Source organism: Salvelinus namaycush, unplaced genomic scaffold (assembly GCF_016432855.1).
Source record: "Salvelinus namaycush isolate Seneca unplaced genomic scaffold, SaNama_1.0 Scaffold632, whole genome shotgun sequence".
In the NCBI taxonomy this organism is placed as follows: domain Eukaryota; kingdom Metazoa; phylum Chordata; class Actinopteri; order Salmoniformes; family Salmonidae; genus Salvelinus; species Salvelinus namaycush.
Window position 1 is genome coordinate 34,011 of NW_024061345.1, and position 13,586 is coordinate 47,596.

General features: G+C 46.7%; 1 protein-coding gene across 1 annotated transcript in view; it reads left to right on the forward strand.

The window, feature by feature from the left end:
• LOC120042197 (protein unc-13 homolog C-like) overlaps positions 1-13,586 on the forward strand; it is a gene marked incomplete at its 3' end in the record, with an annotated part of 129,591 nt that overhangs the window by 18,845 nt on the left and 97,160 nt on the right. The window contains 4 exon segments of the mRNA XM_038987074.1: positions 2,626-2,648; positions 3,548-3,597; positions 7,135-7,213; positions 12,735-12,740. Coding sequence (XP_038843002.1) covers positions 2,626-2,648; positions 3,548-3,597; positions 7,135-7,213; positions 12,735-12,740 — 158 coding nt within the window.

Sequence of the window (13,586 nt, forward strand, 5' to 3'; positions counted from 1 at the left end):
GGCTGGATGACGGCTCTGGCTGGTCATGGCTGGATGACGGCTCTGGCTGGTCATGGCTGGATGACGGCTCTGGCTGGTCATGGCTCGCTGACGGCTCTGGCTGGTCATGGCTCGCTGACGGCTCTGGCTGATCCTGTCTGGCGGAAGGCTCTGGCTGATCCTGTCTGGCGGAAGGCTCTGGCTGATCCTGTCTGGCGGAAGGCTTTGGCTGCTCCTGTCTGGCGGAAGGCTCTAGCGGCTCCTGTCTGGCGGAAGGCTCTAGCGGCTCCTGTCTGGCGGACGGCTCTGAAGGCTCATGGCAGACGGGCGGCTTTGCAGGCTCAGTACAGACGGGCGGCTTTGCAGGCTCAGTACAGACGGGCAGTTCATGCGGCGCTTGGCAGACGGACAGTTCAGACGGCGTTGGGCAGACGGGCAGTTCAGACGGCGTTGGGCAGACGGGCAGTTCAGACGGCGTTGGGCAGACGGGCAGTTCAGGCGCCGTTGGGCAGACGGGCAGTTCAGGCGCCGTTGGGCAGACGGCAGACTCTGGCCGGCTGAGACGCACTGTAGGCCTGGTGCGTGGTGCCGGAACTGGAGGTACCGGGCTAAAGCTACGAACCTTCAGGCTAGTGCGGGGAACAACAACAGGGCACACTGGACTCTCAAAGCGTACTATAGGCCTGGTGCGTGGTACCGGCACTGGTGGTACCGGGCTGAGGGCACGCACATCAGGGCGAGTACGGGGAGAAGGAACAGTGCGTACAGGGCTCTGGAGACGCACAGGAGGCTTGATGCGTGGTGCCGGAACTGGAGGCACTGGGCTGGATACACGCACCACAGGGAGAGTGCGTGGAGGAGGAACAGGGCTCTGGAGACGCACTGGAAGCCTGGTGCGTGGTGTAGGCACTGGTGGTACTGGGCTGGAGCGGGGAGGTGGCGCCGGAAATACCGGACCGTGCAGGCGTACTGGCTCCCTTGAGCACTGAGCCTGCCCAACCTTACCTGGTTGTATGCTCCCCGTCGCCCGACCAGTGCTGGGAGGTGGAATAACCCGCACCGGGCTATGTAGGCGAACCGGGGACACCATGCGTAAGGCTGGTGCCATGTAAGCCGGCCCGAGGAGACGCACTGGTGGCCAGATATGTAGAGCCGGCTTCATGGCACTTGGCTCAATGCTCAATCTGGCCCGGCCGATACGAGGAGCTGGTATGTACCGCACCGGGCTATGCACACGTACAGGAGACACCATGCGCTCTTCTGCGTAACACGGTGTCTGCCCGTACTTTCGCTCTCCACGGTAAGTACAGGGAGTGGGCGCAGGTCTCCTACCTGACTTCGCCACTCTCCCTCTTAGCCCCCCCCAAGAAATTTTTGGGGTTTACTCACAGGCTTCCAGCCACGTCTCCTTGCTGCCTCCTCATACCACCGCTCCTGGGCTTTAGCTGCCTCCCTCTCTTCCCGAGAGCGGCGATTCTCTCCTGCCTTAGCCCAGGGTCCTTCTCCATTCAATATCTCCTCCCAAGTCCATGAGTCCTGGTTCTTTGGCCGCTGCTGTTGGTTCCTCTCACGCTGCTTGCTCCATGGTAGGTGGGTGGTTCTGTAATGGCTGTCCTCCTCCTCTTCAGACGAAGAGGAGGAGTAGGGATTGGACCAAAGTGCAGCGTGATATTTGGACATAACGAAGTTTATTAAAGTACAGACGAAAACCGAACACACTTCAACAAACTACAAAATAAGAAAACGAACGATGTAGACAGACCTGAACATAGAACTTACATAAAGACACGAAGAACTCACGAACAGGAACAGACTACATCAAACGAACGAACAAACCGAAACAGTCCCGTGTGGTGCAACATACACAGACACAGAAGACAACCACCCACAAACAAACAGTGTGAACAGCCTACCTTTATATGGTTCTCAATCAGAGGAAAAGTCAAACACCTGTCTCTGATTGAGAACCATATAAGGCTAATTACAAACCACCTAAACATAGAAACACAAAACATAGAATGCCCACCCCAACTCACGCCCTGACCAACTAAACACATACAAAATAACAGAAAACAGGTCAGGAACGTGACAGACCACCACCAGATATGGATGTATCTATGTACTGTAGTAAGAGACTGAACTGAACCACATCTATAGTACTGGATCATATAGTGCTATATGTAGTACTATATCTAGTACTATATCTATTCTGGTAGGAACTGAACTCATGTTAGAGGCTGAACTGAACCACATCTATAGTACTGTATCATATAGTGCTATATGTAGTACTATATCTAGTACTATATCTATTCTGGTAGGAACTGAACTCATGTTAGAGACCAAACTGAACAACATATTATTGTATCTAGTTATGGGACTGTGCACATGTATAATACTGTATGTATTTAGAGACAGAACCACATAGTATTGTGAATAGTTATGGGACTGTACACATGTATAATACTGTATGTATTTAGAGACAAAACCACATAGTATTGTGAATAGTTATGGGACTGTACACATGTATAATACTGTATGTATTTAGAGACAGAACCACATATAGTGTATTATTGTATCTAGTTTCAGACTGTTTAAGAAGCTCCTGTCTAACTTCCTATGTGCTTCTTTCCTTCTTTCTCTTTTCAGAAAAACCTCCACCACACAACAAGGTTTAAAATCATTGTTTAATCAAATTCATGTCGACCCACATGATTTCCCTCTTTCCATCCGTGTGTGTGCGTAGGTGTGTGTGTGTGTGTGTGTGTGTGACCATGTCATAGTTGCATTTGGAAGTGCTACATGTACCTTGTGGACATTTACTGTTGATTGTTTTTGTTTCTCTATCCCTTCTTTTTCTGAATGATTTGGGTGGTAACGTCTTGTATTCAGTACTGTGTGCGTGTGTGTGTGTGTGTGTATCTGCGTGTCTGTGTGCACGTGTGTGCATCGATTCTGTGTGTGCTTGTGTCCGTTTCCAAATGTATGTTTGTTTTGAGTGTGTGTTTGTGTTTAGGTGGGGAAGGGATCAGAGAGGATGAAGTGTTATAAAACAAATTGTGGCCCTGAACACCACAAACGACACATTCTATTGTCTTAGTGTTGAATACCAGCTCAGGAAATCACATTGAAATGGAATAATTCTCAACTTGCCCTGAGGGGGATCTCCATTCCCTGCCTCTGTGCTCTACTCAGCCTCTACACACACACACACACACACGCACGCACGCACGCACGCACGCGCGCACGCACGCACGCGCGCACGCACGCACACACACACACACACACACACACACACACACACACACACACACACACACACACACACACACACACACACTTCGACTCTCCTCTCCTCCCTCTGTAGTTTATTTCTTTAATTCTTCTGTCCTGATCTGACCTCCAGATGGACAGTACTTTTCCAAATTGGGCTTTTGTTTTCCGTTGTGTGTGTTTGCTGTGTGTGTGTGTTTGCTGTGTGTGTGTGTTTGTGTTGCCTCACCTGTTTGTGAATGGTTCCATGCCACAGTATGTTTAGCTGTGTGATGTTGAACTTCTCTTCTCTCTGCAGCCTCTCAATGTGCTGGATCCCAAAGTACTGGGCCTACAGGCTGTCGGAGGGTGAGTGACTTCTGACTGTCCCAAATGGCACCCTATTTCCTATATAGTGCACTACTTTTGATCAGAGACCTACTGGCTCTGGTCAAAAGTAGTGTACTATATAGGGAATAGGGTACCATCTGGGACATTCACATCGACTAAACATGGAAGGTTTCCCAAAGTCTGCGTAGCTAAAATAGTTATTTCTTTCCACAACCCATGCAGCCGTACAGCTGCAAGAGAGCAACTATATTCAAATCGGTGTTTGACAGTTAATCTTCTGTCCATGAACAAACTGAATTTGTAAATTAAAGCACTTCAATGTTCTACGAGAGGTGTGCATCTAGGGGGGTGTCCCAAATGCCACCCTATTCCATAGTGCACTACTTTTGACCAGAGCCATATGGGCCCTCGACAAAAGTAGTCTACTGTATAAGGAATACATTCTTAGATAAAAAGGTGCTATCTAAAACCTAAAAGTGTTCTTCAGCTGTCCCCATAGGAGAACTATTTGAAAAAACCTTTTTGGTTCCAGGTAGAAATCTTTTGGGTTCCATGTTCCTTTCCACAGAAAGGGTTTTACAATGAAAGGGTTCTACTTGGAACCAAAAAGGGTTCACCTATTGGGACAGCCGAAGAACACTTTTGAAAGCTTTTTTTCTAAGAGTGTAGGGTGCCATTTGGGATGCTCCCTATATTGTTAAAATAAATACAATTCTGCTTTAGCAGAACACCAAACCTTGGTCTGGGTCGGGTCTGCTCTAGATTGGTAGGACTGTTTTGATTCTAATCCTTCTCCCTAACTTGTAGATTTGTTCTTCAGATCATTCAGTTTAATCACCCCTCTCTCTCTCTCTCTCTCTCTCTCTCTCTCTCTCTCTCTCTCTCTCTCTCTCTCTCTCTCTCTCTCTCACACTCCATCATTGGCTGGCATACTACACACATACTATGTTTGTTGATATACTGTGGGTCTGTGTGTTTGTTTGTTTGTGCTGTGTGCTTGCTCGCTTGACTGTGTGTGTGTTTCTCTCTATGTGTGTGTGTTGATGTATGAGTCATTGTTTCTGTGCTGAAGCAGACTGCTTAATGTCTCTGTGGGCAGCTGATTAACACATCGGAGCTTTGGGGGAGAGAGCTGTAATTTGGTCCTGAACCCTCAGGCCTTCCATCCCCACCCACAGACAGCCAGTCCAAACTTCACTCCACTTAGTCTATACTTAACTAGAGAGGCACTAGCAACTTCAGTTATATAGTATTTACTTACACCACGAAGTCATTGGCTGTGTTCCAAAATCACGACGGGTGCTCTAGATAGTTATTCTCAGGGGAAAACCATTGTTAAGCCTGTCACAAAATCTACAACACACTCTAGTAAGAGCTCTTTTTAGAGTCTTCCCCAGTCCCCCTTTCTCTCTCCACCCAGCCTCTCTCCCCCAGCCCAGTCCCTGACTCTGACGGGGCCCAGCTTCTCTCGCTGTCCCCCAGCCTCTCCCCCAGTCTCTCTCCCCCAGTCTCTCACCCCCAGCCTCTCTCCCACAGTCACTCTGCACCCAGCCTCTCTCCCCCAGTCTTTCTTCCCCAGTCTCTCCCCCAGTCTCTCCCCCCCAGCCCCCCCTCTCCCCCCAGTCTTTCCCCCCAGTCTCTCTACCGCAGCCTCTCTCCCCAGTCTCTCTCCCCTGCCTCTCTCCATCCAGACTCTCTCCATCCAGACTCTCTCCACCCAGTCTCTCTCCACCCAGTTTCTCTCCACCAAGTCTCTCTCCACCCAGTTGCTCTCCCCCAGTCTCTTTCCCTAGTCTCTCGCCCCAGTTTATCTCCCCAGCCTCTCTCCACCAGTCGGTCACCAGTCCAGTCTCTTTCCAGCCAGCCTCTCTGCTCCAGTCTTTGTCCACACCGTCTCTCTCCCCAGTCTCTTCCCAAGCCTCTCTCACCCAGTCTCTCTCCCCCAGTCTCTTTCCACCCAGCTTCTCTCCCCCAGCTTCTCTCCCCCAGCCCTTCTCCTCCAGTCTCTCCACCCAGTCTCTCTACACCAGCCTCTCTCCACCCAGCCTCTCAGAAACATGGATGAACGTCTAATTCTGACGTGAGACTGTGAGAGTTAGTTGCACCACACACATGAATGCACACACGCACACAGACAGACAAACATTAACAAGTCTGTTTCAGCACAGAAACAGTGACTCATACATTAACATATCACACACACACACACACACACCTGGTCACTGCTATTTAAAGCTGCTCTCGCCAGCTCACAGTAGTGTCCTGTCAGTTTTGACAAGTGTCTCCTCTCACCTGCTGAAGGTGTCTGCTACACTACCTTACCAGTCCACTGAGAGAGAGAGAGAGAGAGAGAGAGAGAGAGAGAGAGACAGACAGACAGACAGACAGACAGACAGACAGACAGACAGACAGACAGACAGACAGACAGACAGACAGACAGACAGACAGACAGACAGACAGACAGACAGACAGAGACGCACACACACAGACAGACAGACAGAGAGAGACGCACACACACAGACAGACAGACAGCGAGAGAGAGAGAGAGAGACGCACACAGACAGACAGACAGACAGACAGCGAGAGAGAGAGAGACGCACACACACAGACAGACAGACAGACAGACAGACAGACAGACAGACAGACAGACAGACAGACAGACAGACAGACAGACAGACAGCGAGAGAGAGACGCACACACACAGACAGACAGACAGCGAGAGAGAGAGAGAGACGCACACACACAGACAGACAGACAGACAGCAAGAGAGAGAGAGACGCACACACACAGACAGACAGACAGACAGCGAGAGAGAGAGAGACGCACACACACAGACAGACAGACAGACAGCGAGAGAGAGAGACGCACACACACAGACAGACAGACAGACAGCGAGAGAGAGAGAGACGCACACACACAGACAGACAGACAGACAGCGAGAGAGAGAGAGACGCACACACACAGACAGACAGACAGACAGCGAGAGAGAGAGAGACGCACACACACAGACAGACAGACAGACAGACAGACAGACAGACAGACAGACAGACAGACAGACAGACAGACAGACAGACAGACAGCGAGAGAGAGAGAGACGCACACACACAGACAGACAGACAGACAGACAGCGCGAGAGAGAGAGAGACGCACACACACAGACAGACAGACAGACAGCGAGAGAGAGAGAGACGCACACACACAGACAGACAGCGAGAGAGAGACAGAGAGAGAGAGACACACAGACAGACAGCGAGAGAGAGACAGAGAGAGATAGACACACAGACAGACAGCGAGAGAGAGCAAGACAGAGAGAGAGAGCGATAGAGAGACAGATAGAGAGAGGTGGGATATCCCTGGCCAGAATATCCCTAGCCTGGGCCCTCTGGTCAGGCAGGGTAGCAGGGAAACCCGTAGGGAGAGAAAGGAGCATGAGGTATGACTTGTGTGTTAGCCAGCCCTTGTAAATCACCATTCCCCTGTTTAGCCTGGTAATGCCCCCCTCTACACGGCATTATTATGATATTAATAGGCCTTAAACCTGTCTGCTTCCAACAGAGCTGGCTGCATTCTTTATGGCATTGACAGCATGCCAGATTTACGCCGCAAGAGGACCTTACCTATTGTCCGAGACCTGGTGAGTTATCTGCCTCAACAAGGTTATGTGTGAGTTATATTATGGCAGGTTGGTGGGTCTGTCTGACTGTTTCTACATTACAGAAACGACAGCACCAGCCAGACAAGCTGGGGTTGTGTGTTGTTCCCTTGCCTGCCAGCCATTGGAGTCTGCTGTGTTGTATGAGTATGAGTGTGTCCCAAAGGGCACACTATGCCCTACATAGTGCACTATTTTTTACCGGTCCCCTGTGGATCCTGGTCAAAAGTTGTGCACTAGAAAAGGAGTAGGGTGCCATTTGGAACTGATCGGATGTGAAATCTAACTGCTAGCCTGTCGTAAGTCATCCTACAGTTAGTTAGTGGCGAAAGAGAGAGCAGTGTTATTGAACGCCAGCGTGTTTCATCATATTGATGGGACTGTGCAGTTTGCTTTGTGTGAACATATCGTGAGGCCCAGACAACTGAGGCCCATACTTTTTTGCAATTGATGGAATATTAATGATGTGGTAGAGTCGTCTACAGTCTTACCAATGGCTTCATCCCAAATGGCATCCTATTCCCTTTATAGTGAACTATAAAGTAGTGCATCGTAAAGGGAATAGGGTGCCATTTGGGGGACACATGTGTTAGTGCAGTCTACCAGGCTGGGATAGGGTTGGCGCCAATTCCTTTCCAATTCAGTCCCTATTTATGTTCAATAAGGATTTTTCTAGTTTTGAATATCAATGAATCACCTAAATTAAAAGAATTGAAATGTAATGGACCCCAACCCTGGTAGTATGGTTTCTCTGTTAGTTCAGTCAGTAGGTAGTAATACTTGTGTAGTAGGGCAGTAAATAGTAGTTGTAATACTAGATGTTGTTGCAGTAGTAGTAGCAGTAGCAGTAGCAGCAGCAGCAGCAGCAGTAGTAGTAGTAGTTGTAGTAGTAGTAGTAGTAGTAGTAGTAGCAGTAGCAGTAGTAGTAGTAGTAGCAGTAGCAGTAGTAGTAATAGTAGTAGTGGTAGTTGTTGTTGTAGTGGTATTAGTACTAGTAGTATTAGTAGTATTAGTACCATTGTTGTAGTAGTAGTAGTGGTAGTAGTAGTAGTAGTAGTAGTAGTAGTAGTAGTAGTAGTAGCAGCAGTGTAGTAGTAGTAGTAGCAGTATAGTAGTAGAAGTAGCAGTAGTAGTAGCAGCAGTAGTAGTAGTAGTAGTTGTTGTTGTAGTAGCAGTAGCAGTAGTAGTAGCAGTGTAGTAGTAGTAGTAGTAGCAGCAGTGTAGTAGTAGTAGTAGCAGTATAGTAGTAGTAGTAGCAGTAGTAGTAGCAGTAGTAGCAGTAGTAGTAGTTGTTGTAGTAGCAGTAGCAGTAGTAGTAGCAGTGTAGTAGTAGTAGTAGTAGTAGTTGTTGTAGTAGTAGTAGCAGTAGTAGTAGCAGTAGTAGTAGCAGTAGTAGTCGTAGTAGCAGTAGTAGCAGTAGTAGTAGTTGTTGTAGTAGCAGTAGCAGTAGTAGTAGCAGTGTAGTAGTAGTAGTAGTAGTAGTTGTTGTAGTAGTAGTAGCAGTAGTAGTAGCAGTAGTAGTAGCAGTAGTAGTCGTAGTAGCAGTGTAGTAGTAGTAGCAGTTGTTGTAGTAGTTGTAGCAGTAGTAGTAGCAGTAGTAGTCGTAGTAGCAGTGTAGTAGTAGTAGTAGTTGTTGTAGTAGTAGTAGCAGTAGTAGTAGCAGTAGTAGTCGTAGTAGCAGTGTAGTAGTAGTAGTTGTTGTTGTAGTAGTAGTAGCAGTGTAGTAGCAGTAGTAGTCGTAGTAGCAGTGTAGTAGTAATAGTAGTTGTTGTAGTAGTAGTAGCAGTAGTAGTAGCAGTAGTAGTTGTTGTAGTAGTAGCAGTGTAGTAGCAGTAGTAGTCGTAGTAGCAGTGTAGTAGTAGTAGTAGTTGTTGTAGTAGTAGTAGCAGTAGTAGTAGCAGTAGTAGTTGTTGTAGTAGTAGTAGCAGTAGTAGTAGCAGTAGTAGTCGAGATGGGTTCAACTGTTGGTGAAGTCTTTCTTGTGCTTCAGTGTCTGTTTTCATGATTCATCATATATTATCTTCCATATCAGTTTCGATTTCTTACCACCCTATTGAGATATCATACATACAATATAACCTTTAACATAGATCATAATAACCATGAAGGGAATTATGAAACACACACTCTGAGCTCTTAGTAGCCAAGTACAATATTTAAATTTCATTCCTGGCGAAAAAGTACATCTGGTAGAAATGATAATATATTAGCTTGATGTTAATTTAAGGCTTATATAGTTTCTGATAACTGTTTGTAACACAGTGAAGAACATGAGTTGATGCTGTATTTGTCCATATTTCTCATGAAAAATAATAACCAACAATGTCTTGGTGAGTATGAGGTTGTCGTTGTTGTTTCTGGGGTTTTGAGTGGATATTTGATATTTGCCATTCCTTACACAGACCCATAACAGCTATGGGGGATATTTTTCAGTGAGTTGTCAGATTTCAGGCGAACCCTCCAAGCCCAAACTTTGACATTTTAACTGCTTGGCAGGCAGGAGTTGAACGAACAAGACAATTAAGTAATATTATTTGAAATGTTGACAACTCAACCCAAAAATATATCTATCTGAGGACTTCATAGACTTCTGATTTAACTGTTCTGAGGCTTTTAAATCATTGTAAAAGCAACACTGTAAGAAGAACCTTTTACCCCCCCACCCCCCCCCCCCCCCCCACCCCCCTCCGGATGAAGTCAGTAATCACTGTTCTAATTGGTCCCCCCTCTCATGTCTCTCCTCTGTCGATGTCTGCCATTGGCTGTGGGATTGCTTCAGGGCAGCAACAGCGATCTGATTGGCTGGGACAGGAGGGATCCCCACCAATCACAGTGGGATGCAAAACATATTTACATTTAAATACATATTTAAAATGACTTCTTAGTTAACCATAAATATCTCCACACTCAGTAACATCCGAACTCAGGGTTTTAATATGTACTAGTAATGCCTGACTCAGATTGTATTGTTACTTGATAATGCCTGCAGCAACCCGAGCAGAATAGCGGTGCATGTCGACCACTTACATTGTAAAAGCAACACTGTAAGAAGAACCTTTTACCCCCCCCCCCCCCCCCCCCCACCCCCCTCCGGATGAAGTCAGTAATCACTGTTCTAATTGGTCCCCCCTCTCATGTCTCTCCTCTGTCGATGTCTGCCATTGGCTGTGGGATTGCTTCAGGGCAGCAACAGCGATCTGATTGGCTGGGACAGGAGGGATCCCCACCAATCACAGTGGGATGCAAAACATATTTACATTTAAATACATATTTAAAATGACTTCTTAGTTAACCATAAATATCTCCACACTCAGTAACATCCGAACTCAGGGTTTTAATATGTACTAGTAATGCCTGACTCAGATTGTATTGTTACTTGATAATGCCTGCAGCAACCCGAGCAGAATAGCGGTGCATGTCGACCACTTACACTTACATCAACACTCTGGGTTCATGTAGAGGTGACATCCCCCTGCTTACAGAACCCATGGCTGCCCCAAACATGGCTGAACCAACACAACACCATGGTCATGGATGCCCCATGGATCTTTACCATAGCTGGGCTGTAGACATGGCTAGACCTGGGCCGGACAGCCCGCTGGCTGGAGACCTACTGGGCATGCAGGCTTCCCCAACCCAACTTCTAGACGAAAATGTGTGCAGGGCACGGCCTTGTAGGAAAGGGGGAAATGTGTTGTCGACACGTTTATTCTACCTATAAAGACACATTTACATCAAGAGGTTAGGTTGGGTTTCCCAGTGGGCAAAACTCGTTGAAAGGTTATAAACTGGGTGTAATGACATCATTTCAACCAGCGTGACGTAATTACAACCATATTACAAGTACATATTTTCCTGTGGAATAAATCGTTTGAAATTGTTTCAATAAAACAAGATTACAACCAAACTGGTTATTCTGATGCAATTTAAAACCAATATGAAGTCATTACAACTATATTACAACCAAGGTTGTTTTGGTTGTAAACTGGTTGTAAGGATGGCATCATATCAACCAACTTTGCCCACTGTTTTTTATTCCAGCCCTGCTCCAACACACCTGATTCCACTAATCAGCTGCCTCATCGGCATCTTCGATTAGCTGAATGTGGTGTGTTAGCTTGAGCAGGGCTGGAGCAAAAGCCTGCACCTGCAGTAGCTCTCCGGGAGAAGGATTGGCCACCCCTGGGCTAGATGATGGTAAAGACAGAGTCAATATTGTCAGCTGTCCATGTCTGCATTTTCCTATCTATCTGTAACGTAAGCTCCTCTAATATCAATTTGGTCCAGACCTGTATGTGCTTTAGCCAGCATAACATACTGTATACTGTGTGTGTATGGTGGCCATGACAACAGACTTCATGGGAGTTGGCTAGAGCACATGCAGATGTGGCACCAGGCTCTTCTCTAGCACAGGGGTCGACAACCCTGTTCCTGGAGTGCCTCAGGTACTACAGGATTCTGTTCCAACTAGGCACCTCACCTGACCAACTGAGATAACTGATCAGTTCAGTGATTGCCTAAAACCATTACACACCTGGTCTTCCAGGTTGGTTTAATGAAAAACATGAAGCGCCTGTGGCACTCCAGGACCAGGGTTGCCTACTAATGCCCTAGTATAAGGATATTTATGTCACTTTATCTATCTATCTTCTCTCGACACTCTTGTTTAGTGGATATTAGTGTTACTATGTAATGTACATGTTAGTTAGTTAGTGTACTGTGTATGAGTCAGTGGTGTAAAGTCCAACTGGCGTCACTGTAAACGTACCTGTACCTGCGTGTACCTGTTTGTCCTGTTTGGTGTTCGTCTGTTGGTGTGTCTACCAGACTAACTAACGTGCAGAAGTGACAGCGGAAATATTATGATGAAATGCTTCATCCTACAGAGATGGGGCCAGGAGTTCTTCCCAGACCACAAGACATGACCAGGAAAGACTCTGGGCGCTAGCGGTGATAGCTAGCTGTAGTTTTGTTCCTGGTCAGGTCATGTGGTCAGGAAACAGAGCACCTGGACCTATACATGTACCGAGACCAACACTACAAATACCAAGCATGAGTGCAATTCTGTCATGTTTAATGCATGTAATGAATATGATTCTATAGATTGTAGAACTCTAAATGACTGAGATTAATTGTTCCATAGAGCTGACTTGTAATGCATGTCACAGATTGTCTCAGTTCAACCATGATGTGGCTATTCTCTGTGTGACATCAGGGTGTCATTTGAAATGGCATCCTTTTCCCTTTATAGTGCACTACTATCAGCCCTGGCACCCTATTACCTAGAGAGTGCACTACTTTTGACCAGAGCCCTGTGGGACCTGGTCAAAAGTAATGCACTATATAGACAATAGGCCAGATCCTTATAGAGTCTGGTCAAAGTAGTGCACTTTATGGGGAATAGGGTGCCATTTGAGATAATGCCCATGTCTGCCTTCCAGACAGACAGCTTCTAATTGCATCTCTTGCTTTTTCTTTTCATTGCATCTGTGGAAACCATCAGGCTATGGTAAGTCAAAGCCCTTTACAAAATAATATCATTATACAAAATATATCTGGGTAAGTAAGGTCTTCACTTATTGTTACGGCCTTGATAATGAACAAGAAGCTCGCTAGAGGTACATTCTTTGTAGTAGACATCCTGAGATGTCTGAATCGGACAGAGAGCTGTGTTTCTGTGACAGACCTGTGTTATAATTTGTAAATAGTTGATCTGTGCTTGATTGAGCTTGCATGGCTTAATGGACCGATAGAGTAGTCCCAAAATTCCTAACCCCATTCCCCGACCAGCTTGCACTCCAAAAAGACTAAAGAAAACGGTCAAAATATTTGAAAGATTTCAAATAGCATTTGAACCCAGGTCTACCTCCGTGAGGGTCTGTGATGGCTTGGGCCGGGACGTGAACACTATTATTTTGTTGCTCCATCTCTTATCTTCTCAGTTGGTCTGGCTGTTATGGCCGCGAACAACACAAAGATCTACCTCTCTCTCTCTCTCTCTCTCTCTCTCTCTCTCTCTCTCTCTCTCTCTCTCTACCTCTCTACCTCTCTACCTCTACCTCTACCTCTACCTCTACCTCTACCTCTCGCTCGCTCGCTCGCCCGCCTGCTCTCTCTCTACCTCTCGCTCTCTCGCCCGCCTGCTCTCTCTCTCTCTCTCTGTGTGTGTCTGTCATTTTGTTTATCTTACAAAGTCATGAATCCATGTCAGATATGCACAGAAACAAAACTAATTTAGCAGTTGAAGATGAGTTTGATCTCTTTGCTCCAGTAAGGTTTAACTGATTAGATATAGACAGGGCTAATCTCTCTGTGCTGACTCCAAATGACACCCTATTTCCTATAGAGTGCACTA